The sequence below is a fragment of the Eptesicus fuscus genome, chromosome 14, assembly GCF_027574615.1.
Source record: "Eptesicus fuscus isolate TK198812 chromosome 14, DD_ASM_mEF_20220401, whole genome shotgun sequence".
In the NCBI taxonomy this organism is placed as follows: domain Eukaryota; kingdom Metazoa; phylum Chordata; class Mammalia; order Chiroptera; family Vespertilionidae; genus Eptesicus; species Eptesicus fuscus.
Window position 1 is genome coordinate 43,778,061 of NC_072486.1, and position 23,030 is coordinate 43,801,090.

The 23,030-nt window shown below is 41.8% G+C and overlaps 1 protein-coding gene across 1 annotated transcript in view; it reads right to left on the reverse strand.

Annotated features, from left to right (window-relative positions):
- Positions 1-1,082: 1,082 nt before the first annotated feature.
- Positions 1,083-23,030, reverse strand: part of VPS41 (VPS41 subunit of HOPS complex) — a 141,622-nt gene continuing 119,674 nt past the window's right edge. Inside the window, exons 22-29 of the mRNA XM_008151427.3 lie at positions 21,036-21,173; positions 14,760-14,814; positions 11,275-11,415; positions 10,137-10,273; positions 4,871-4,970; positions 4,716-4,760; positions 2,358-2,437; positions 1,083-1,809 (exon numbers count right to left, since the gene is read on the reverse strand). Of these exons, the coding sequence (XP_008149649.2) occupies positions 1,729-1,809; positions 2,358-2,437; positions 4,716-4,760; positions 4,871-4,970; positions 10,137-10,273; positions 11,275-11,415; positions 14,760-14,814; positions 21,036-21,173 (777 nt within the window). The 3' untranslated portion in view covers positions 1,083-1,728. The remainder of the gene's footprint in view (positions 1,810-2,357; positions 2,438-4,715; positions 4,761-4,870; positions 4,971-10,136; positions 10,274-11,274; positions 11,416-14,759; positions 14,815-21,035; positions 21,174-23,030) is intronic.

Below are 23,030 nucleotides of genomic sequence, written 5' to 3' on the forward strand. Positions count from 1 at the left end.
TCTACCTCCTTCATCACAGCACAGAGAGGATCGTGCCTGAAGTTTTGGACTATCTTGAACCACAATGGCCACTTGGAACAGAGCAGAGGGCAGACTGAATGAGGATTGACCAAAGATTAGACTTTTACAGGGGCTAACATGTCTTGCCTTCACCTATTAAGATTTGGGCCAGAGTAGACTACAGTAGATGCAGAATTAACTCTACTGTTATCCTACTAGTCAGTGAACATAGATTTGAATGTTTTTTACATTAATCCCAGGTGCAAAACTAGGTGCTAGGGACAAACATAGAATTGACACTCCATGCTATCTGGGAATTAAGTCTAGTGGGAATCAAATGAAAAATTAAATAATTTCAAGAATTCAAGAGTATTGAAAACATCTAGGTTGCTATAGAGACACCTCACAGGGAAGCTAGCCTTATCCGGAAAGGCAGAGAAGGCTACGCCAGGGAAGCGAGGTTGAAGATGGATATGTAGGAATTAGCGAGGGGGCCTTGGGAGAGTATCTCCCTCTCCTGCTTGTCACAACTTTCTCAGACCTTCTTACTCATGGAGGAGAGTGGGCTCCCCCCCCCGCCACACACACACACACTGTAGCTGACAGCATTCAGAGCTGAGCAGCACTATGTGAGAATGCAGCTAAAGGTGCTGCTCAAATTCTGCCATGGGTTCTCTTAGGCACATCAGTCTGTTCCTCTGGAGTGCAGAGGGGAAGTGGATTGTGGAGCCACCTCCCCCAGGGAGTCAGCTTCATCTCCTCAGGTTGTCTGAGGGTCTCTTTTTCAGAGACCCTGCTGCCCAGTTGAATTCTCTCCCTCTTTCCTATGCTTTTTCTGTTCTATGAGGGCAGAGGAGGCTCCAGAGAATATAATCATCGTGAGCCCATCCTCCGGCATCAGTCCCATTTCTCCCGAGAACCCTTCAGATTCTATAGTCTCATGCTTTCCTCCCTGTCACAAACCTAACCACAGCCCTCACACTCTCGGGTGCTCCAAGTCTCTCCCATTCCTTCTGAGGGTGCCAGAATTCTTGACCGAAGCCGTTCAACCCAATAAAGGTGAGGCTTTCACGTGGGCAGAGCTGACATTTATTCAACTGACAGATGCTGAGTGCCTTCCAGGGCCAGACTCTGCTAGTCACTGGGACACACAGAACATGGGATCAGTCAATATGACATTGCATGATGTCACCTGCTCATGTCACCCAGATGTCACTGAATAAGTGACAATTTGCACAATGTTTCATTAAACACCTATTAAGAAAATAACCACAGTGGGTGACATAAAAAAAAAAGCCAGATCCAGAACGAAAGAATTGCAGAGCATGCAGAACAAGGTCCAGTGTGGCAGGAACTGGCTGGACAGCCACACTGGTGATGCTCAGACAACTGGGGACAAACAATTTTACTAGGATCTACAACTTCATTTCCAACTCCCACACTTGCGTTTCCATTCCTAAACAAAGAGTGAGCTAAACAAATAAATGATGAAATATTAACCATGGACACAAATATTTCAAGGCATTGATGGGGGGAAAAACCTACCATCTTTATCAACTGCAAATGCTAAGAGAAAACTACAGTAGACAAATGAAGATGAAAGTTTTTTTGAGCATAGAATAAACATGTACAAAACTCTTAACAGCACTGGTATCAACAAATGCTTCTGTTATTGCAAAAATCATCTTCAAAAGAGTGGTGAGAAAGAGACTGACAAGCAGAACGGAGCTATTTTTTCATCTCCAAAATGGCACTTCCTGGTCCCCGGTGCTTAGCACTGCAGATGTTGCAGAACTGCGCCGGAGAGGTCTAAAATGTAATTAAAAAACACAGATTAAAAAAGTATATATATATCTTATCTCTCTACTTTCATATTCAGAAATATTATGGCAGAATCAGTCTGGGGGCAGTGGGAAGCTATGAAATGCCACTCCCTTTTCCTGGACATTATTGCTGGTTCACATAGGATCCCATCTAGAACAGCAAAACAAGTGTAATGTGACAGAGGAACATGACCTGACACTAAGATACAGCAGTGTCATGGTACTGAAATCAGGTTGAGAAAGTTGTACAAGACATAAAATGGTTCTCACTGTATCTCACGTGTCCATAGCTCTATAGCTCAACAGTCATCAGTTTTACCTGAACCAATTCACCTAAATGAATATGATGTTATAATGGTATAGTAAACATTTTTACATTTGAGAATTAGATGAATTAATTTTTCTTACGTGATGTAAAACTATATTATAATTTTGAGAACGCACAGAGCCATAAATGACAGGCTAGAATGTGGGCACGTCCCTCTGACTGCATCCATTTCTTTTTAGCTGGTGGTGGCCCAGCTGCCCACTCACCATGCTGGGCACAGGCAGGCACTCCTTGTGGAACATATGCCGGCAATGGAAGACCACCATACTGAAGGGCTTGGCTGCATCTGGGGTAGAGGACAGGAAAGGAGAAGGACTCAATGCAACAAGCAGATCAGAGGCTTTAAAACCAGTCTTCTTCTTTTTGCTCTACCCTACAATCCCCCTTCCCTTTGGCAACCATCAGCTTTCTCTCTATATATATATGCATACTAGTAGATCTGTTTTGTTCATCTGTTTGTGTGTGTGTGTTTTTTAAGATTCCACATATAAGTGAAATCATATGGTATTTTTCTTTCTTTCTGATTTACTTCATTTAGCATAATACCATCTATATCTATCCATGTTGTCGCAAATGGAAAGATTTCATTCCTTTTTATAGCTGAGTCATATTGCATTATATATACATCTTTATCCATTCATCTATTGATGGACATGTAGCTTCCATATCTTGGCTACTGTAAATAATGCTGCAATGAACATAGGGGTGCATACATCTTTTTGAACTAATGTTGTTGTTGTTTTTTCAGATCAATACACAGAAGTGGAATTGCTGAGTCGTTTGGCAGTTCTATTTTTAATGTTTTTGAGGAATCTCCATATTTTTCCATAGTGGCTGCACCAATTTATAATCCCAACGGTGCACAAGGGTTCCCTTTTCTCCACATCTTCGCCAACACTTGTTACTTGCTGATTATTTAAAGATAGCCATTCTGACATCTGTGATTTGATATCCCATTGTGGTTTTAATTTACATCTCCCTGATAATTAGTGATTTTCAGTATCTTTTCATATTTCTGTTGGCCATCTGTATGTCTTCTTGGGAGAAATGTCTATTCAGGTCTCTTGCCCATTTAAAAAAATGTTTTTATTGATATTTTAGATAAAGACAAAGGAAGGAGGGGTGAGAGAAATTATCGATGTGAGAGAAACACTGATTAGTTGCCTCTCATATACACCCCGAATGGGGACCAAACCTGCAATGTGGGCATGTGCCCTGACCGGGAATTGAACCAGTGACCTTTTGGTGCATGGAAAGATGCTCAACCACTAAGCCACACTAGCCAGAGCCTCTGCCCATTTTTTAAATCAGATTGTTTGGTTTTCTTAGTGTTAAGTTGTATGAGTTCCTTATATATTTTAGATGTGAATCCCTTACTGGATGTATCATTTGTGAGTATCTTCTCCAATTCAGTAGGCTGTCTTTTTATTTTGTTGGAGTTTCCTTCGCTGTGCAAAAATTTTTCAGTTTGATATAGTCCCATTTGTTAATATTTTCTTTTGTTGCCCTTGCTGGAGGAGACACATCCCAAAAGATACTGCTAAGAGTGATGTTAAAGAGTTTGCTACCTATGTTTTCTTCTAGGAGTTTTATGGTATCAGCATTTTAAGTCATTAATCCATTTGGAGTTTATTTTTTTATTTTTTAAATATATTTTATTGATTTTTACAGGGAGGAAGGGAGAGGGATAGAGAGCTAGAAATGTCGATGGGAGAGAAACATCGACCAGCTGCCTCCCGCACACTCCCCACTGGGGATGTGATGTGCCCGCAACCAAGGTATATGCCCTTGACCGGAATCGAACCTGGGACCTTCCAGTCCGCAGGCTGACGCTCTATCCGCTGAGCCAAACCGGTTTCGGCTGGAGTTTATTTTTATATATGGTCCAATTTCATTTTTTTGCATGTTAGTTTTCCTCAACACCACTTATTTAAGAGATTGTCTTTACCCCATTGTATATTTTTGCTTCCTTTGTCATAGACTAATTGACCATATAAGCAAGTTTATTTTGGGGATCTCTATTTTATTCCACTGATCTATATATCTGTTTTTATGCCAATACCACACTTTTTGATTACTGTAGCTTTGTAGTACAGAATGGATCAGAAGAAAAACAACTTAAAGGAAAGGGAAAGCTACCTATAAGAAAATGTCCCACATATACACATGGTTCTTCAACCTTGGAATTTAAACACCTTGATGGTAGGTCTTCATTTTATTTTGTTTTATTCTAGAGCAGTGCTTCTCAAAGTATGGCCCCTGAACCAGTAGCATCAACATCACCTGGGAACTTGTTAGAAATGCAAATTCTTATGTCACACCCTGGAATGACTGAATCAGAACCTCGGTGGGTAAGACCGGCATTGTGGGTTTTACAAGCCTCTCAGGTGAGGCCAATTTATGCCACAATTTGAGAATGGCACCATCAGCATGCAACTGAGTAGAGCTGTGGGCTGAAAATCTTCTCTAAACCTGATTATCCTGAAAGTTATATAATTTTATAAAAATTCCACTCATTATTAACACAGATTTGGGGATTCCTTTTCCCCTCCTAAAAATCTCACCTGATGGAAGAATAGGGGCTAGGCACGATTCACAGATGTTCTCCTCTGCAAGGAAACACACACACGTGAGATTCCGCAATGTTTCTTGCTTCTCCTTGCTCTGTCTTTTCCCCAAGGAAGGCATACAGTTCCAACATTACTTCGATTTTACTCACCGTCGACCAGAATGCCTTTCATTTGAGTTCGATGCATTTTCTTCAGTAAAGACAGAGAGTCAGCCACGAGAATCTTCTTGCAGCCTTCACGAAGCAGAATCTAATGCGCACATTGTAAAAGAAATGGCATCTTAAAAAGACTCTACAGTTGGGGGAGAAGGGGCCTCTTATTGGGGATTCTGAAAATCGCTTTCTTTAAAATACTTCCAAGAGGCACTCACTGGCTCCCTGCTCTCAGTACCCTCTTCCCTCCAAGCCACTGCCAGACCCACCTTTCCAGCCTCCATTCAGTCAGGACTGCAATTTTTCTTATGAACATACAGTGGTGCCTATAGTGCTATGGAATCAAATACGAAGCCAAAGTCTGGCGCAGAAGGCCCTCTGTTAACTACGCCTGCTGTTGTCTCATAGGTCTTCCTAATACAGGCTCTCTCTGGCAGAGCGTGGCCCCTACGTGACTTGGTCATTCCAAGCCCCGGGTCTTTGCCCAGGATGGAAAACCTGCTATTCCAAAATAATTTATTTCATAAATCCATCTACTTCCTGCACAAATATTTCACTGTACTGAGTCTCTACTATGTATTAGAAAGAAGAAATGGAGCAATAAATTAAACAGATGTGATCTTTGTCCTTAAACCCACTCAGGGTGCAAACCATTTAGCAATTAATGTGATGTGTAAGTGTAATTGATTATACTAATTCTCAAATTTGGTGATTCTGAAAGGGCTGGCAACTGAAAACCAACCACAGATATTAAATATTCTGTCACAAGACTCACTTTCTTACCTTCTTCCCAGGACTGTACTCTTTGCTTATGCGTTTTTCCTGTTAGTCACAGGCTTACTTATTTCCCCTCTCTCTGCCTGGAGAGTTACAGAGCTAACCCTTCAGCAGCCTCCGAAGTGAGGATGCAGGCAGCAGAGGTCAAATGCCTGTTTTGATTGATGGTGACTTTATTTCAGAGCTGGGAAGACAAAACTGCCCACCTGCTTTTAAGCAGGTAAGAGGCAACCTCCCTTACCTTTCAAACCCATTCTGCTGGACACAGTGTGAGTTTCCACCCTATTCTGGGTTTTCTCAGGAATTTTATTAGAAATTAAGAGAGGCTGTGTGACAAGCCAGATGACATTTTTCTCAAGCCAGATGACACTTTTACAAAAACTCGCTGCTTTTCAAAGAGGGAGACACTCAAGTCCTGAAGGGCAGAGGGTCTGGTGCAGTGCCTGTGGCTTCCCAACGTGCTTCTGTGCACGTTCCATGCGCTGCCGTGGAACCCACATGGTGACGACATTGCCGCCTCACTGCGGTCCAGCTCCGCGTCACAGCGTTTTGCTCTCTTGTTTTCAGGCCACAGGGAAGGGAAGGAGGGAGTGACCAGCTTGGTCCTCCATCCCCAGTCGTCTCCAATACCAGGTGCTCCTCTCAAACCCCACAGGCCCTGGCGTAGGGTAAATGCAGCCAGAGGACATTCCCCTAATTATATGAAGGCTAATATTCAAGAAAACAAACCTGATGTCCAGATAAAGTTTTACACGTGCCATTTCCAGTATCCGTGAGCAGGAAATAACCAATGGTAATACTATTTCTACATTAACTGAGGCACTGGGTTGGATTTTTCAGATTCATTTTAAAAAAGACATTAAAACTTAGACATCATTAAAGCATAAAAAATAAATACAGTAAGAAAGATAGCTGAGAAATACTCATGTAAGTAAACTTTAAGAAAATTTATAAGCAAACACTATAAAGCTCCTTAGCCTCGAATACCAAAATAAAAATTTAAGGAAAAGTGTCAATCACTGTATCTTTGGTAAAATGGTTCAGAGAGAGCTAGGTGGCTGTGTTAAGTCTATTGCATGAATAATACAGGAGAAGGGCAGACCTGGTAGTCTAGACTTTATTAAGGATAGAGCTACAAAGAACATTCTTGCACAGATCTTTTGTGGACCTGCTTTTTACCTTTAGAGTAAATAGTTAGTAGTGAAATTGCTATGTCATGGAGTAGATGTTTAATTTTTTAAGTAACTGTCAAGTAGTTATACCATTTTACATTTCCACATATTAAGCTTTGATATCTGATAAATCTACTCTCCTTATTCTTCTTGGATAATCTTAGCCTTTTACTTTTTATATATAACTAGAGACCTGAGTGGGGTCTCTCGGCCTGGCCTGCGGACATCCCCCAAAGGGACCCGGATTGCGAGAGGGCGCAGGCCAGGCCGAGGGACCCCATTGGTGCATGATGGGAGCTGGAGAGGGACCGTGGGAGGTTGGCTCCAGGGCATTTCCGGCTTGTCTTGCCCAGTCCTGCCCCGCTGGCCACCTTCTAATTAATTTCCTTTCAATGTGCACGAATCCATGCACCGGGTCACTAGCATACGTTTAAGAAGCCCATAATCTAGAAGATGTGTCTGCTACTCCAGAGTGCTACCATAGCAACAACATCCCCTTTCTACTTTGGGTTTGCTCTCAGTGTTTCCTGGCACCTGTTCCTATCTCTGTTGGGATCAGCTATGAAATGAAAATAAATTATCTTTTAATATCCTAGTTAACATTCTTTTTTTTTTTTTTTTAACAATAAGGGAGTATTCAATTTAGCCTATCATGTATCCAGAAAGCTAAAGCTTCTCTGGTTTAGAAAAATTAATTTCTAATTTATATACTGTTGACCATGTTAAGCAAAGCAAATACCTATCAACATAGATTACATATATTTTTACTCTCTTTTAAATCTATTATACTTGAATTCTTAAATCTTAGTCTTTATCACTGACCTTGACATTTGGTCAAATGAACTTTTATTTTTTATTGACTCTAGATGTTAACATTTTAATTAGGTCTACAAGGACTTTCTTTTTTTATGGTCATGCTGGCTGTTTCCCATATCTTCTTCTCAGACTTTACAGAATTTGCAAATACATTTTGTGACATTTTTCAGAGTATTTGTAGGCTACATAAGTTAAGCTGAGAAGAAGTTTTAAGGATCTATCATCTCTCTCCCCCAAACGTAGTCTTTGTTTTCCAAAGGATGCCTACTGGCCTTTCAAAGATCAAGTCATCCTCTGCTCAGCAAAATCTTTCTTGCCTATTTCCTCTTGCTTTATCTTGGTTTCCTATTTTATTCTCTGTGTAGGGTAGCCTCTGATACTACTTTCAGAAATTTCAGTTTGAAACTCCTTTACTGTGTCATCTAGAAAATGTCCCCACTTGGTCAATAAGACAACATCATTATTAATTTTTGCTTTGTAATGTATATCTCAGATTAGAGTTCCACTAAGCCAAGTAAATCACTGTCTAATCTTTTCTTTCCTCAACTTCATAATGGCATCAGTTCCCATCTCAAAAAACATTTGTAGGCATTGTTTACCAAGTACAATAATATCTTTCAAACATTAATTTTCCTTATAGGAATTGCCATTATTTTTTCAAGGTTATTCAAATCAATGGGCCAACTTCTTTCCACATCCTTCTCTACCACTTGTTTTCTTATTACAGTTCCCTCCATAATTCTAAGTTTTTCTAAATTCTATGCTTTATTAACATTACCTTTATCCTTTGTCTTCATCATTTTCAAGACAACCCGTTGTAGCTTCTATAATCAATGTTACTAGCATACCTTGTCCTATTGGGTCATCTGCAAACCTCCAAATAAATAAATACCTGTATATCTTGGAGCTTTTTTGCAGAATAGGCCCTCTACCTCTTTGCCTTAACCCATCTTTCTCCCAGGATCCTGATTTCCCACAAGCCCTCCTGAGTGAAGGCTCCTCGTTTTCTCACATCCCACCTTCAAGAAACCTCTTCTCCTTTAAAGTTGTGCTGCCCAGAAATACCAGTCACCTGTGGCTGCGAGACTACCCTCACCGATCACTGAGAACGATGGGGTCTGGCTGACAGCCCCCGGCTCCCTCTTCTCAGTGTGCTCTCACATTTTCTCCACTAATTCCACTCCAATGACCTCTACCTTCACCCACTTTTTGAACATGTTCACAATAACTCCTTCAGAGACATAATGTAATAATACCCCACTCCCTGGCTCTTGTCCCTCCAGCTCTGTCACTCCTTTACATTTCTCACATCAATCTTCCTCAATGTCTTCTCCTTTTCACCATGCCTCTTTTTTTTCCCTTTTAAAAATTTTATTGATTTTTAAAGAGAGAGGAAGAGAGAAAGAGAAACATCCCTGTGAGAGCAGCACATCAACCAACCGGCTGCCTCCTGCACGCCCCCTACTGGGGACTGAGCCTGAAACCTGAGCATGTGCCCTGACCAGGAATCGAACCAGCAACCTTTTGGTGCCCAGTATGACACCCATCCAACTGAGCCACACTGTCCAGGGCTCATCCTGCCCTTTTTCTGACTGAGGCCACCACCTGAATTCAGCAGGCACCCCACTTGCACCCTACATAGTGACTACAGGCCCCACAAATCCTCATCATGATCCTCCCCTCTCCTTATTTATCCCGATAACCACTTCTCTTCCCTCAACCCCAACCTCAACCCCAACCTTAGCTTCCCACTCTACCTGAAAAATTCTCTATGCGTCCAGGAAAGCAATTTCATCCATATTATAACAAAAACTCAGTTTAAAATAAAGCAGTCAAAGAGTAGTCTGAATTGCTAAAGAAACATGCTTTAAATAGTTTAAAGTTCTATGGAAGCTACCAGCATTCTAAAAAATACTAATTATTACAGAGTCCTTTTAAAGAAAAGATTAGGATGCTATGAAATTAGCATATACATTATTTATATGAAAATAAACAACAAATTATAAATTATTATAGATAATAAAATTGTTACTAATCTAGAAAACAGACACAAGGTTAAATAAAATCCTGTATTTAACGTGTTTCAGGTAATAGGATACTAAGTGGCTTCAAGGAAATTATCAAACTCTTTGAAAAATATTTCTTTATTCTCCCAAGTGGACATAATATTCATTCTACTCAAAAATGGTTTGGGTGGTCTGATCTAACAGTCACGGTAACTACTCCCTCCCGAGTGCCGTGCTGTATTTACCACACAAATGTAAGAATATCTGTTCTTTAATAAGAGACAACTTGGGGGTGGTTAAATATCAGATGGCTTCCATAAAGGGTGATATTTCTAGTTTCACTATTTGAACAATTTTCCAAGTAAACTGTTCAAAACAGACTGTAACTATCAAATTGAATTATTTGAATAATATTTAAAATAAACCCTAGAAATTATCCTGTAGTCAGTCAACTCACTCAGCATACTTATTTATCTACAAAAGGATACTTACTTGTAAATTGTAGTCTTGCAGAATTTTAACCAAGGAATCTCTCAAATTGGGAATCTCCATTCCTTCCTTGATACGGTGAATCAGTAGAATTGGGTCAACATGCGTGCCAATATTGTTTAACAAGCCAGTAATAAATGCTACAAAATACCACAGAAAGCAATTAACATATAAGCAATGTATATTATGTAATTTTAAGCCAAAAACAACTAAAAAAAAATGTCCTTCAAATTTGAATTTGTAAACTCTCAAGAACTAATCTTCCTTTACTTTCCTCATGACATAAAGAAGCAGCTAAATATGGAGAATTTAAAACAGAGAACAAATGATTACTTCAGAATATAATTTGTGATGTTAACAGGGTGCAACAAATATTTATTGAGAATTTGCTATGGCTCAATTATCATACACTTCTCACCAATATTCTACAAGGTAGGAGTGTTATTTGTCCCTATTTCACAGAAATGAGAAATGAAGTGATTCATCTATCCAGGATCACACAGCCAGCGAGTTTTAAGCCCAAATTCAAAACTAAGCCAGACACAAGTCCACGATGTGTTACAATACACCCACTTTGCTCCCTTTAGTATCCTTAAAAAACGACTTTGTCATGCTAACATTATCATCTTATTTAAAAGACAATCTTAACAGCAATTTCTAGACCTTGAAAATTCTGAAATAGATAAGCCTTCTACCAAAAAATAAAGAGAAGGGAGGAGATTTTAAACCACTATTGCTGCTAGTTTCTGAATCATTTCTTTCTTCTTCAGAGAACGTGGGTTATTGTTAGGTGACTGCTTTTGTTTCTTTCCAAGATGGGAGACCCAACACGATAATCAAGCGGAGGGCCAATCAGTAAATTCCTGGTGCAGTAGGTAAAAATACGCTTCCTGGGGACACAGTTAACATTACCAGGTTAACCACTTGCTCTTTAACACATCCAGGTAACTCAAATGATGGGGCTCCAGGCTGCGCTGCACAGGACTGGTATTGGAAAGGGTTTCAGTGTGCCTGGCCTATCTTTATTATAGATACTTGACCATATTTTTAACTCAATGTGTCTTGAGATAATTCTTACTCTAGACATAACTGGCTATATTGAGAGAAAAAAGTTATGATCGCAGATGGTTTTTCTGCTTACGTGGTTTGTCGATGGAATATAAAATCAGGTCTTCCCAGAGCTCTCCATCATCTTGCTCCTTGGCAAATTCAATTGCTTTATCAACATCATGTAATTCCTCCATGATCATCTTCAGGGCACTTCGGCTATTACCCATTCGGCCTAGCAAAGATGTGAGAAATACTTCATTCAGGGCATTTTAATAAAACATTGTTAAAGAAATAGCATATCTCTTAATTTATTCACCCAGTTTTAAAGCTAACACAAAAGCATATTTTCCTATGTGACATTTGCATAACATAATAAATGTCTCCTATTTGCTAGGTGTCTACTATGTTCTGAGCATTTCATTATCACTAAAGTCTATGAGATATGTTACACTAATATTTCTATTTTATAGAAGAGGACACAGAAATGTTTCTACAAAACAGCAGATCTGGAATCCAAACCCAGGTCTGTCAGATGCTGACTTGCTTCTCGCAGGCCTGTATTTGAACCCCTCATACCCACATACAATTAAGACTTTTAAAGGGTTGGGTAAGGAAAAGTGAAGAAATTAAACAAAAACAAAAAAGAAAACAAACAAAAAACAAACCCAAAACAACCTCATAGGTATGGTAATTACCAGAAGTGAAGGGGTTGGGGGAAGGTGAAAGAGGGAATAAATGGTCATGGAAAGAGACTTGACTTGGGGTGGTTAACACACAACACAATATACAGATGATGTATAATAGAATTGTACACCTGAAACTTACATAATTTTATTGACTAACTAGAGGCCCGGTGCACGAAATTTGTGCACGGGTGGGGGTCCCTAGGCCTGGCCAGCGATTAGGGCCAATCAGGGCCAGGCTGATTGGGGCCTGAAGGCCCCCATGGTGGCCCGCCGGCTGGGGGAGGGACTGAGGGAGGTTTGCCGGCCAGGGGGAGGGGCCGTGGGAAGTTTCGATTCCCAGTTTAGAACATACAGGAGGCAGTCGATCAATGATTCTCTATCATCTTTGATATTTCTATCTCTATTTCCCCCTCTGAAATCAATCAAATATATATTTTTAAAATGCAAGGTTTTTAGAGGAAGAAAGGTAGGGCAAGGGAGCTGTTGACAGGGTGACATTTGAGATCTTGCTCACATTTCAGAAAGGATAACATAAGGTGGTCCTCAGGGGGTGACAGGTGAGGAGTGGCAGTGGGTGAGCAGGGCACTGTGGCTGAGGAACGGGCTGTAATGACTGAGAATGTCTGTGACAGAGACACCGAGCATGTGTTGGAGCCAACGCTGGGATCATTCATCCCCAAGAGGTTTTGATTCTGGACGGGAGGAGAAACACGGAGATCAGCGGGCCTTTCTTAGCCTAGAAGTTGACTCGGGCGGCAGGAGCAGGCTGCCCTGCTTCCCTACAAATGTAAACACTCAGTGTAAGTGGATAGGGATGCTAGTCATGCGGCCAAATCAATGCCCAGCTAGCCTGGGGCTGTGTCCTGCCACTCTCTGGCTGTGCTGCAGTGCTATTGGCTGGGGAGGCCGAAGCCACACCCCCGAGTGCACATAGTATACAAAGGGGTGGGCAGGAAGCTGAAAGCTGGAATTGACACAGTGCAACACAGCCCGGCAGCGCTGTGTCCGCCATGGAGCAGGACAGGGAGCAGCAGCCAGCACGACTGGCTTTAGAGTCGAAGGGGCTGCGCTTCCTGCACATCACTGGTGAGTCACTGCAAGCAGCAGGACCGAGGGGCGGGGCGGGACGGGGGAGAGGCACCGCCATGGTCAGTGCGTGGGCCTCCACTGTGCCCAGCCAGGCCGGGCGCAGCCTGGGGAGGCCTTTCCCTCCTGAAGCCACTTTTCTTTTTTTCAAAAAAATTTTTTTTTATTGGAAAGCGAGCTCTGGGCTTGCAGTTCCTGGGATCCCTAGGCCATAGAGTGCGCCTCCAGGCCTTGCTAAGCCTGCCCCCCGTCCTCCTCCTGCATTGAGCGTCTGCCTCCTGGTGGTCAGTGTGCGTCATAGTGACTGGTCGTTCCAGTTGTTCCGCCATAACGGTCGCTTAGGCATATATATACACACACACACACACACACACACACACACACACACACACACACTAGAGGCCCGGTGCACGAAATGTGTGCACTGGGAATGGGAGGGTCCCTCAGACCGGCCTGCGTCCTCTCGCAGTCCGGGACCCCTTGCTCCTTACCACCTGCCTGCTCGCTGCCCCTTAGCGCTGCCACAGAGGTGGGAGAGGCTCCCGCCAAAGCTGCTGCGCTCGCCAGCTATGAGCCCGGCTTCTGGCTGAGCGGCGCTCTCCCTGTGGGAGTGCAGTGACCACCAGGCGGCAGCTCCTGTGTTGAGCATCTGCCCCCTGATGGTCAGTGTGCATCAGAGCGACCGGTCGTACTGGTTGTTCCACCGTAATGGTCGCTTAGGCTTTTATTATATAGAAGATAGAGGTCACCCCATTAAATTCAATAAAAGTAAATAAAATAAGTAAGTAAATAAATAAAGGCCTTGGAGTCATTCTGCCTCTTAGGCAGCTTTGCATATTGCTCTTCCGATACACTGTGTGCCCACCACAACCTCAATGATCAGACCGCGACCTCATTTTCCTTCTCTTCCAAGTTCAGGGGAAACCCTGTCAGTAACTCTCATGAAATGTCTTTACCAACTATGCTTCAATTTGATTATCTTTATACACTTTGCTCATTCATTTCCTGGCATTTTAATGGTTTTGTTATCAATTTCCATGAGTTTTAAATATAATACATGTAGAAAGCTTTACTCAGAGCAAGGACAGCCGCTGCCTGGCTGTGGGCAATCGCCCTTATCCTTGCCCTTGGCCTGCGGCAAGAGCTAGTAATGGATCTTGAGTCCTTCTCACTCTGGGAAGCCATTATTAAAGCAAACAGCTGGCTTGTGAGTAAAATTACATCCCATTTGTTATGTTTTCTATAGCATTTTGCTTTTCCTACAAATATTCCCACCATTTATATCTTTAAAAATGGTTAATTTTTAAAAGTGTGTATATGATTTTTAAGTTTTTACAACTTAAAAAGGATACTATGCTTCCCTTATAAGTTCTCTACTGCTTCTAAGTCGACAACTGAAAGGTAGAAATAGGAGCCTGAGGACCAGGGACAACTGACAGCTAGATCATATTACAAACTCTCCCTCTCTTTTGAAAACTATGATATTCAATTATATTTCCTCCATTATTTAGGGTGTGATTTTTGAAAATGAACATTATTTTCTATCAAGATGGTGGTAATATAAGCTGATGTGTTTGTTTGTTACACAATACTAATATGATACCTCAACAGCATTTATTAAATAACTCTTCCTTCTCTATGGAGCTGTGAAGCCTCCTTTTTCATGTATTAAATTCTTATACAAAGAGGTTTTAACCTCTATATTACTTTGCTCTAAAACCTATGCCAATTCTTAGACAATTTATATCACATTTTCACCCCGTTTCTTAGTTTATGGGGACCAAAATGAGTGAAAACTACTTACTTAGAAGATAAACGGTCTCTTCTACGAAGTTTCTCTGGTGACAGATCTCAAGAGCCTTCAAATAAAGCAGGACAAAAATGTTACCATGGGTTACCAGACAAGAACAAATATTAATAGAATCCCTTAAACACACAATTTGAAAGAATTTTTCCATTGCGTCACTTTAAAAAAACAAAGCCAACAAACAAAAACACAACTCTCCTTAGGTTTGCTGGTGTCAGGATCCATTTATCTCTCACACAGGTACTGGTCCCTATACAATTCAACTGGTAACATACAGGTGTGGGCACAAGTAGGTTTAGAGTTGTGAGTATGCAAAGCAGAGTTTAATCTTTTTAAAAAACATGTTTTTATTGATTTTCACACAGAGGAAGGGAGAGGGAGAGAGAGAGAAACATCAATAATGAGAGAGAATTAGCAACTGGCTGCCTCCTGCACACCCTCTCCTGGGGATCAAGCCATTGTCTTGACCGGATCGAACTGTGATGACCTGGAGTTTATTCTTGTGTGGTTTTTTTTAAAATATATTTCTTTATTGATTTCGGAGAGGGAGAAGGAGAGATAGAAACATCAATGATGAGAGAGAATCATTGATCGGCTGCCTCCTGCACACCCTCCACTGGGGATTGAGCCCGCAACCCCAGGCATGTGCCTTTGGCCGGAATTGAACCTGGGACCCTTCAGTCCGCAGGCTGATGCTCTATCCACTGAGCCAAGCTGGCCAGGGCCAAAGTTTATTCTTGTATTATTGTTTATTAATTATTACATTATATTTTTATGTTACAACTGTAAACTGACTTTTGCTCATCCCTATATTTGAGACAACTTAGAGCATTCCATGGGTAAAGGCAGAAAGCAAGATGCTGAGAGGCCCCCTCCCACCAAGCTTTCTCGCTTTCTGCAGCTTAGGTTCCTTCACAGCACTGCCGTTCCCAGCTGATCCACTGTCCTTGGTTGAGCCGTTTCCCTCCACGGGAGGCAGCTGCATGAAAGGATGCGGCTCACTGTGCACGTCCTCAGTACTGACTGCACATCACAGCTCAGTAAACATTTGTTACATAAATAAACAAGTACCGGGAATATTTCTATTGCCAGCTCACAGGGTTTAAAATAACTCTGTTCATGGATCTGTCAAAAGTGAGAGAGAAAACACATCTAACAATCAAGGAGGAGATCAAGTGAAGAAATGAAGGACTACACGGATGATAGTGTAAAAAACACCACCAATACGTGCTTATAAACAATTCAATCATCTAAATGAATGGACACAAATTTACTATACACTCTGCTAGGCACTAGAGAGTCATTGGATGGAGATGCAACAATGATAGAAACACAAATGCTGATGATGGTGATGACACGTAAAAGAAAGATGAGGAGGAGATGGAGGTGGCTCAGTAGACGTGGAGGCAGCACGAGTCCACCAGGGAGCGTGACAGAGAAGTGAGAACACAGAATCTCATGACCAGGGGAGCATGAATAGAGGGCTATGCACATCAATATAGGACCTAAGTTCCGGGGTGGCCCTTCAGAGGGGCATCTGAATGGGTGCCGTATGCGTGAGCCTTCACTGTAACCTCACTGACATGCCTACTAAGGACCCTTCTTATTTTGTTACTCTGCTTAAAGTTGAGAATCTTTACTGTGGCCTTGGAAGCCCTGCCTTTCTGTGCAGTAACACCTCACACCCTGCTCATCTACCATTGCCCTTCGGCCTGGAGGGCTGCCCTCCCACTCCACTCCCCACCCCTGGCAAGTCCTTCAGATAAAAGCCTCCTTGGACCCACACCACGCCAGGTCCCAGGCGCTTACTCTCACTGCACCTGCACACGTCGGGCTCATAGGTGTACAATAAGTGTTTTTTTTCAATAAATGAAAAGGTTTCAGGAGGAAGATTATTGGGTTGCACAGTTAGAGCAGTCAGTTAAAAACAACCAGCCAGGGTTACTTTAAAAACCAAAACCAAGGAGGTAAAGAGAACAGCTCAAGTTCTTTAGCTCTTCCGGCTCAATGGTCCATCTTGGGAAATGACAGCAGGAGATAGTTTTGACATTTTGATTTCTGACTTTAAATTTTTTGAGTAAAATATATATTTAAATCTTGTCTATGGTTGGAGATTAACAACTAAAAGGGAGCAAAAAATGCTGACCACAGAGATCAATGATGTAGGCGGGGGAAACCCAAATGAAATATAAAAAAGGGGAAAAAACAAGTAACACCTTATGTGGAATGGCAATGACATTAGGATGGCATTTTAAAGTACACAAATCATTTAAGTGAGGAAATGAGAAGACCTGAAGGTCACAAAGAGGAAGAAACACTATTAATTCAATTTCTCACAAGATTCCTTTAAAAGTTACATGGCAGAGATAACTAGTTGTCCCCCAATGTCTTTTACTCATTTCTTCTACAGTAAGAAGATTTCAGGTGGGGAACTGCCCAGAATTTAAAAAAAAATCCCCAAGCCTCCCCAAAGATGAACCAGAAACACGGAAGCTTCCGGGAATGCTCTTTAAGAAGCAGCACGTATAAACCCTTCTCTCTCTCATTTTTAGTCTTTTCATCCAATCTGAGCCTAGGAACATGGATGCTACTGTCCCACATCACAAGGTCAAGGTCATACAAGGTGGGGGAGCAAGAGAAAAGAGCCTGGGCCTCGGACCCTGTGACATGCATCAGCAGCAGAACTCTCCACCAGGACTTCCATGTGACAGAGAACTAAACTGCTCCTCTGTTTAAGCCACTATTATTTTGGAATTTTTATCACTCATGGCTGAGTCTAATCCTAACTATCACTTATAAATTCCATATTCATCTTTTTTAAAAAATCCTCATCTTTTTATTGATTTTTAGAGAGAGAAGAAGGGAGGAAGAGAGGTGGGGAGGCAGAGAAACAAAGAGAGAGACTTCGATCAATTGCCTCCCATACGCACCCAGACAGGAGATCAAAACCGCTACCTAGATATGTGCCCTGATCAAGAATTGAAGTTGCAACCTTTGCTGGTGTAGGAGATGATGATCCAACCAACTGAGCCACCCAGCCATGGCACTCCTCATTCATTTTGATTAAAAAGATGGCTTAGCCAAAACCGGTTTGGCTCAGTGGATAGAGCGTCGGCCTGCGGACTGGAAGGTCCCGGGTTCGATTCCGGTCAAGGGCATGTACCTTGGTTGCGGGCACATCCCCAGTGGGGGGTGTGCAGGAGGCAGCTGGTCGATGTTTCTCTCTCATCGACGTTTCTAGCTCTCTATCCCTCTCCCTTCCTCCCTGTAAAAATCAATAAAATATAAAATAAAAAAAAAATAAAAAATAAAAAGATGGCTTACCTCTCTCTACACCGTCATGCCTATAAATCATCATCCTAACCAATGGAACTTTCTTACCAACTCTTAACTCTTCTGGAATGATAGAACAGAGTCAGGATACACATGTGAGAATTTTAAATAGTAAGAGAAAAAGCAAAAATCTGAAGTCAGAGGACCTGGACTATTTCAACAAAAAAATTATTGAGAAACCAAACAAGTGCCCAGATTTGTGCTAGCAGATGGAGATATAGATGGACAGTTTATGGTTTAGTGAGACTGTGTCATTCACAGGTAAACAGATAATGGTAATACCACAACTGGATAGGTACAATGCTCAGAGAAAGACAATATGAATAAAGATGAATATGCTGCTTAAAGTAGTTTATTACTGGAAGGTATCCAAAAACCAATTATGTACCTGGAAATTTACTGACACTTTCAAGTGCCAGCAGATGTTTCCAACTGAACCACCCCCCTCTTCTTGAGTAAGTGCAAGTGCTTGAGAACATGCTTGTCTCAAACCACATGCAGTCTGGAGGCCAGAGCCACTTGCTACTTGTCGCTATTGAAATCTATTATATTAAACATTCAGTTCCTCTCCAGCCACTTTTCAAATATTCAACTGCACAACATTCTACAGGATAAAACTGCTGAAAGCTCTTTTAGGATACTATCAAATATGATCATTCATGTACAACATAATACCTAAAGGCAAGTTTGAAGTCAAGATGGGTCTTTAATACAAGCAGATGTGTTACACCAAGCTCAAAGATAATGTGAGTCTCTGAAATTTGAATATCACAGAATTTTAAATGTTTTATGTTCCTAATAGTATCTTAAATTATCCTTTCTCATATATGAGAACGTAGAGACTCTAGAATAATTTCTGGAAATTTTAAGTAAAACCTAAAAAAATATTTCTGGTTCAAGTAATTTTTCTATTCTTGACACAGTGCAATATAAGATCATGTCTCCTTATTTTAGATTCTTGAATGTTCCTGGGCCATAGTGCTCCCTCTAGAGGAAAAAGTATGAAAACTAAGATTTTTAAAGCTAATAGGACATACAGGTAAAAGTAGAATACTGGTAGTAGTAAAACTAAAGGTTAAAAAAAATGACAGAAATTGAGTAAAAAATGTTGCAAAAATAATATTTTAATTTTCCTTTTCCTGATGTAGTATAATAGTAAAGAACATAGTTTGGGGGTAACTAACAAGAACCTTATCAATAATAAATTAAATAATGATTTCTACCTAGCCTTGAGTCTGTCATAGTTTATCTAATTTTGCCTTTAAATTTCTTTAATGAAAATCTACAAACTGCATTTCCCAGCTTTTTCTAGATTACAGATTCTGTAGTTAGAAAAGAGGAAGAACATTTGCTTTTACTTTTAGAGTAATACGATGTATTTCCAAATGTATTTTTTGAGAAAATGTCTTCGGGCCAAAGTATAAAATGTAAGGTTTTTGATAAGTTAATATGCAGGCAAGATATTTTTTTCATTAACTACAGATTTTGAAAATCCATTGAGCGGAAACTGGTTTATAGTAAATCCAATTCATTTAAAGTTAACCATAATGGGCTGAAGAAGAAACTAGGTTGTAAGTGCACATAAGCTGGGTCAAACACTTTTTTTTTGTTTTGTTGATACATACAACTGATTATAAAGTACTTTTTACCTCACCATCTGAATTTATTTAAGACACTTGTACATGTTATATAGCACTCCAGATGTTGTAAGAATCATGGGAAACAATACCGATGGCCTTAGATTGCCCAGTTTCTAGTACCTGCACAGGAAACATTTATAGTTTATTTATTATAGGTACACACAACTTGCTAGTTCACACTCAGCCCTCACTAGAACCTTGTTTGTATTCATTTATGCACTCACTCACGATACAACACACATTAAGTGTCTAGCAGGTGCTGGTTACTGGGTTCACCAAAACGAGTGAGAAAAACTCCTTATCCTTGAAGAATTTACAAGATACTGGGGGGGGAAAAGGCTAAAATATAATCCTATCTAATAATAGAGTAACATGTAAATTACCATCACTCCGCTACACCCACGATTGGGCAGCGGGAGGCTGGGGGGCGGGACTCGGGGTGGCCTATCCGGCCATTGAGAGGCACGGATCTGCTGCCACTGAGGGGGGCTACCCTGCTGTTGAGAGGCGCAGGGGGCAGGGACTCCTGCTCCCTGCGCCTCTCAACAGCCAGATCCGCAGCCGCTGAGGGGGCCTGCTGCGGACACCCAGCTGCGCCTCTCAACGGCAGGGTAGCCAGGTGTCTGCGGCAGCCCCCCTCAGCAGCCGTTGAGAGGCGCAGGGGGCGGGAGTCCCGAGCCGGAGGCTTCTGAAAGGCCTGGTGCACCAGCGGACAGGCACCCAGCTCCACCGCGAAAAGCGAAAGCGTGTAGGGGACCCTACACGTGCATGATTCAATCATGCACTGGGCCTCTAGTTATAATTATAATGGGCTGCAGAATGCTAGAGAAATGAACTGTAGAGTGAGAGAGGAATACAGAAACACACAGGTGGCTATTTAAAGCAGATAGGGTGTACCGCCTGAGTTATCAACCTTGCATCCTGAGTGGAGCGAGTCCTTCTGGCTCAGGACAGTCTGTGTCTCCCTCCCTCCCAGGCTGCCTCTGAGGCTCCATGCTGATCCTGGTACACTGACTCAGGCTCCTGACACAGTGTCTGCTCTACGGTTGACTAGACCCTGGATTAATCCTTTATTCCAATTAAACCTGGCACAGAAATACTTGGGCTTCTTACCAAAACCTAATCCAATAGGATCTCCACCTCTCATCAGAACGCCCCAGCCAAACCTCTGCTTAGAGCCACAGTTTTTCCCCGGAAGAGGGACGGATGAGCAGAGACAGGAAGACTAGAATAACCAGCAGCTTACCCACAATGACAACTCATTCGCCTGCAGTGTGTGAGTGGGGGAGCTGTGACTTACCTTTTCGAGTGGGCAATGGGTACTATCTCGGAGAAATGGAAGTAAGTTTGGTCGGTCATATTCAGCATAAAGGCTGATCTGTTTTTCATGGTAGCGCTGCCCCTTATGATGGTCTCTCTTGAAAAGCTTATGCAGATACTAAAAAGAACAAAGGGATAAACCAGGAATATTAAAATAAGAAAAGCAATACCTGTTTAACATCCCAATTTTCAATTCTAAACAGCTTCCGTGGTGAGGCTGAGGGAAAGCAGCTTACAAGAAAAAAAATCTGAATGTGAAAGAGAAATATCTTTGCCAGAACAAGGAGACTCTGACACTTTCTCTGGCCCAGAGTGACTTGGCTCTACCACTTCCTATCCAGTGGGCAAGTCACTAATCTCTCTGCGACTGAGTTTCTTTACCTGCAAAAACCTCATTGGGTTGCTGTGCGGTGTGAATGAGTTACCTTTTGTAAATCATTCAGAACCACACCTGGCATACACTAAGCACTACAGAAGTGCTAATGATGGTACAGTTGACCCTTGAACAACATGGATTTGAACTGTGTGGGTCCACTTACATGCTAATTTTTTTCAATAAATATACTGTCACCCCTCTGTATCCGGGGTTTCGCATTGCGGATTCAACCAACTGCAGATCAAACACAGTATTTTTGATCTGTAGCTGGGGAACCACGCTGTGGACAGCTGAGTGTATGCATTATTCTATGCTATTTTATAAAAGGCGCTTGAGCATCTGCACATTTTGGTAACCACAGGGGGTCTTGGAGCCAGTCCCCCCCAGGATACAGAGGGGTGACTAGTTAAGTTTTTGGAGAGTCAAAAGTTAAACACGATTTCACCTCTGTGGATTAATAACCCTGGCATTGTTCAAGGGTCAACCATAGTTGTTAATATTGTCACCATCATCTATTTTGCTGCAGAAATAAAATGCTTGATTAGTGGTCTTTCTAGATCATAAAAATTCTTGCCTTTATATAAAAGGGGGTAGAGTTATGGGACAAGAATATGATCTTAAAAATTCGAGCAGTAAGCACTCAATTAATTCTCATACCTTCTGCATCTCCTCTGTTAGGATTATTGAGAACCTGTGTTTGCAATGATATGCTGCCTGTACTGGTGACATCAAAGATAAAAATAACAACTAAAAATCAAGAAGAGTACAGGTATTCTAAACTAATTTTCAAAAGTGATTACTTCCCCTAGCTGTCTGAAACAGCTAATGGACTTCAAAGGAAATGAGTAATTCACTTTGTACTCAGAGGCAAGATTAAGTCTATCAATACATCACACAGAAATTGAAAATCAATGTTCAATGTTTAGTTAATGTAAACAAACATCCCATAACCCACGGGAGGCTAAAAGGCTGCATCACACCGTTCATGTAAGTGCATTCACACCCCTAGTAAACTGGTTCAAAAGGAGCACAGAGCATCCGCCTGCCCCTGAAGTTGGGGCTGTCTGTGGGTTAGGTGACCTTTGACATTCTCTGATGCGTAGGGTCCCTAAAGAAGCCTAACCACGACCGATGCATCTTCCGAAGGCAGGAAAGGGGGAGCAGTCAGACAGACCTCCACGCCGTCTGACAGAGGCGGCTGCCTCCACTGGCCCCGGCTGGGGTCAGCGTGTGAGCTGGACACACAGTGCTATTTCCCAGAGACATAAGCAGGAAGGGAAGGCTGTCACATCAGCCGGAACAAATGCATAGAGACATCCCATTACCTGACAGGAAGATGAGCCATTTTAGGGTGAGATCGACCACCATTTCCCCACTGCACTAATTACACTGGCACCCAGGCACCCACCGCCTGTAATCCTGCCTCATGGCACAAGAAGGCCCGAAATCACTGTTTTATAAACAAATGCCAGGGTGGCCAGCACAGTGCCACCTTGCTTGGGTCAGCAGATAATCTTGAGATTTCCAATCACAAACAATATAGCAACAGCATCTGCACAAAACTATAACACTCTATTCCCAGAGCCTCCTCCTGGGGTA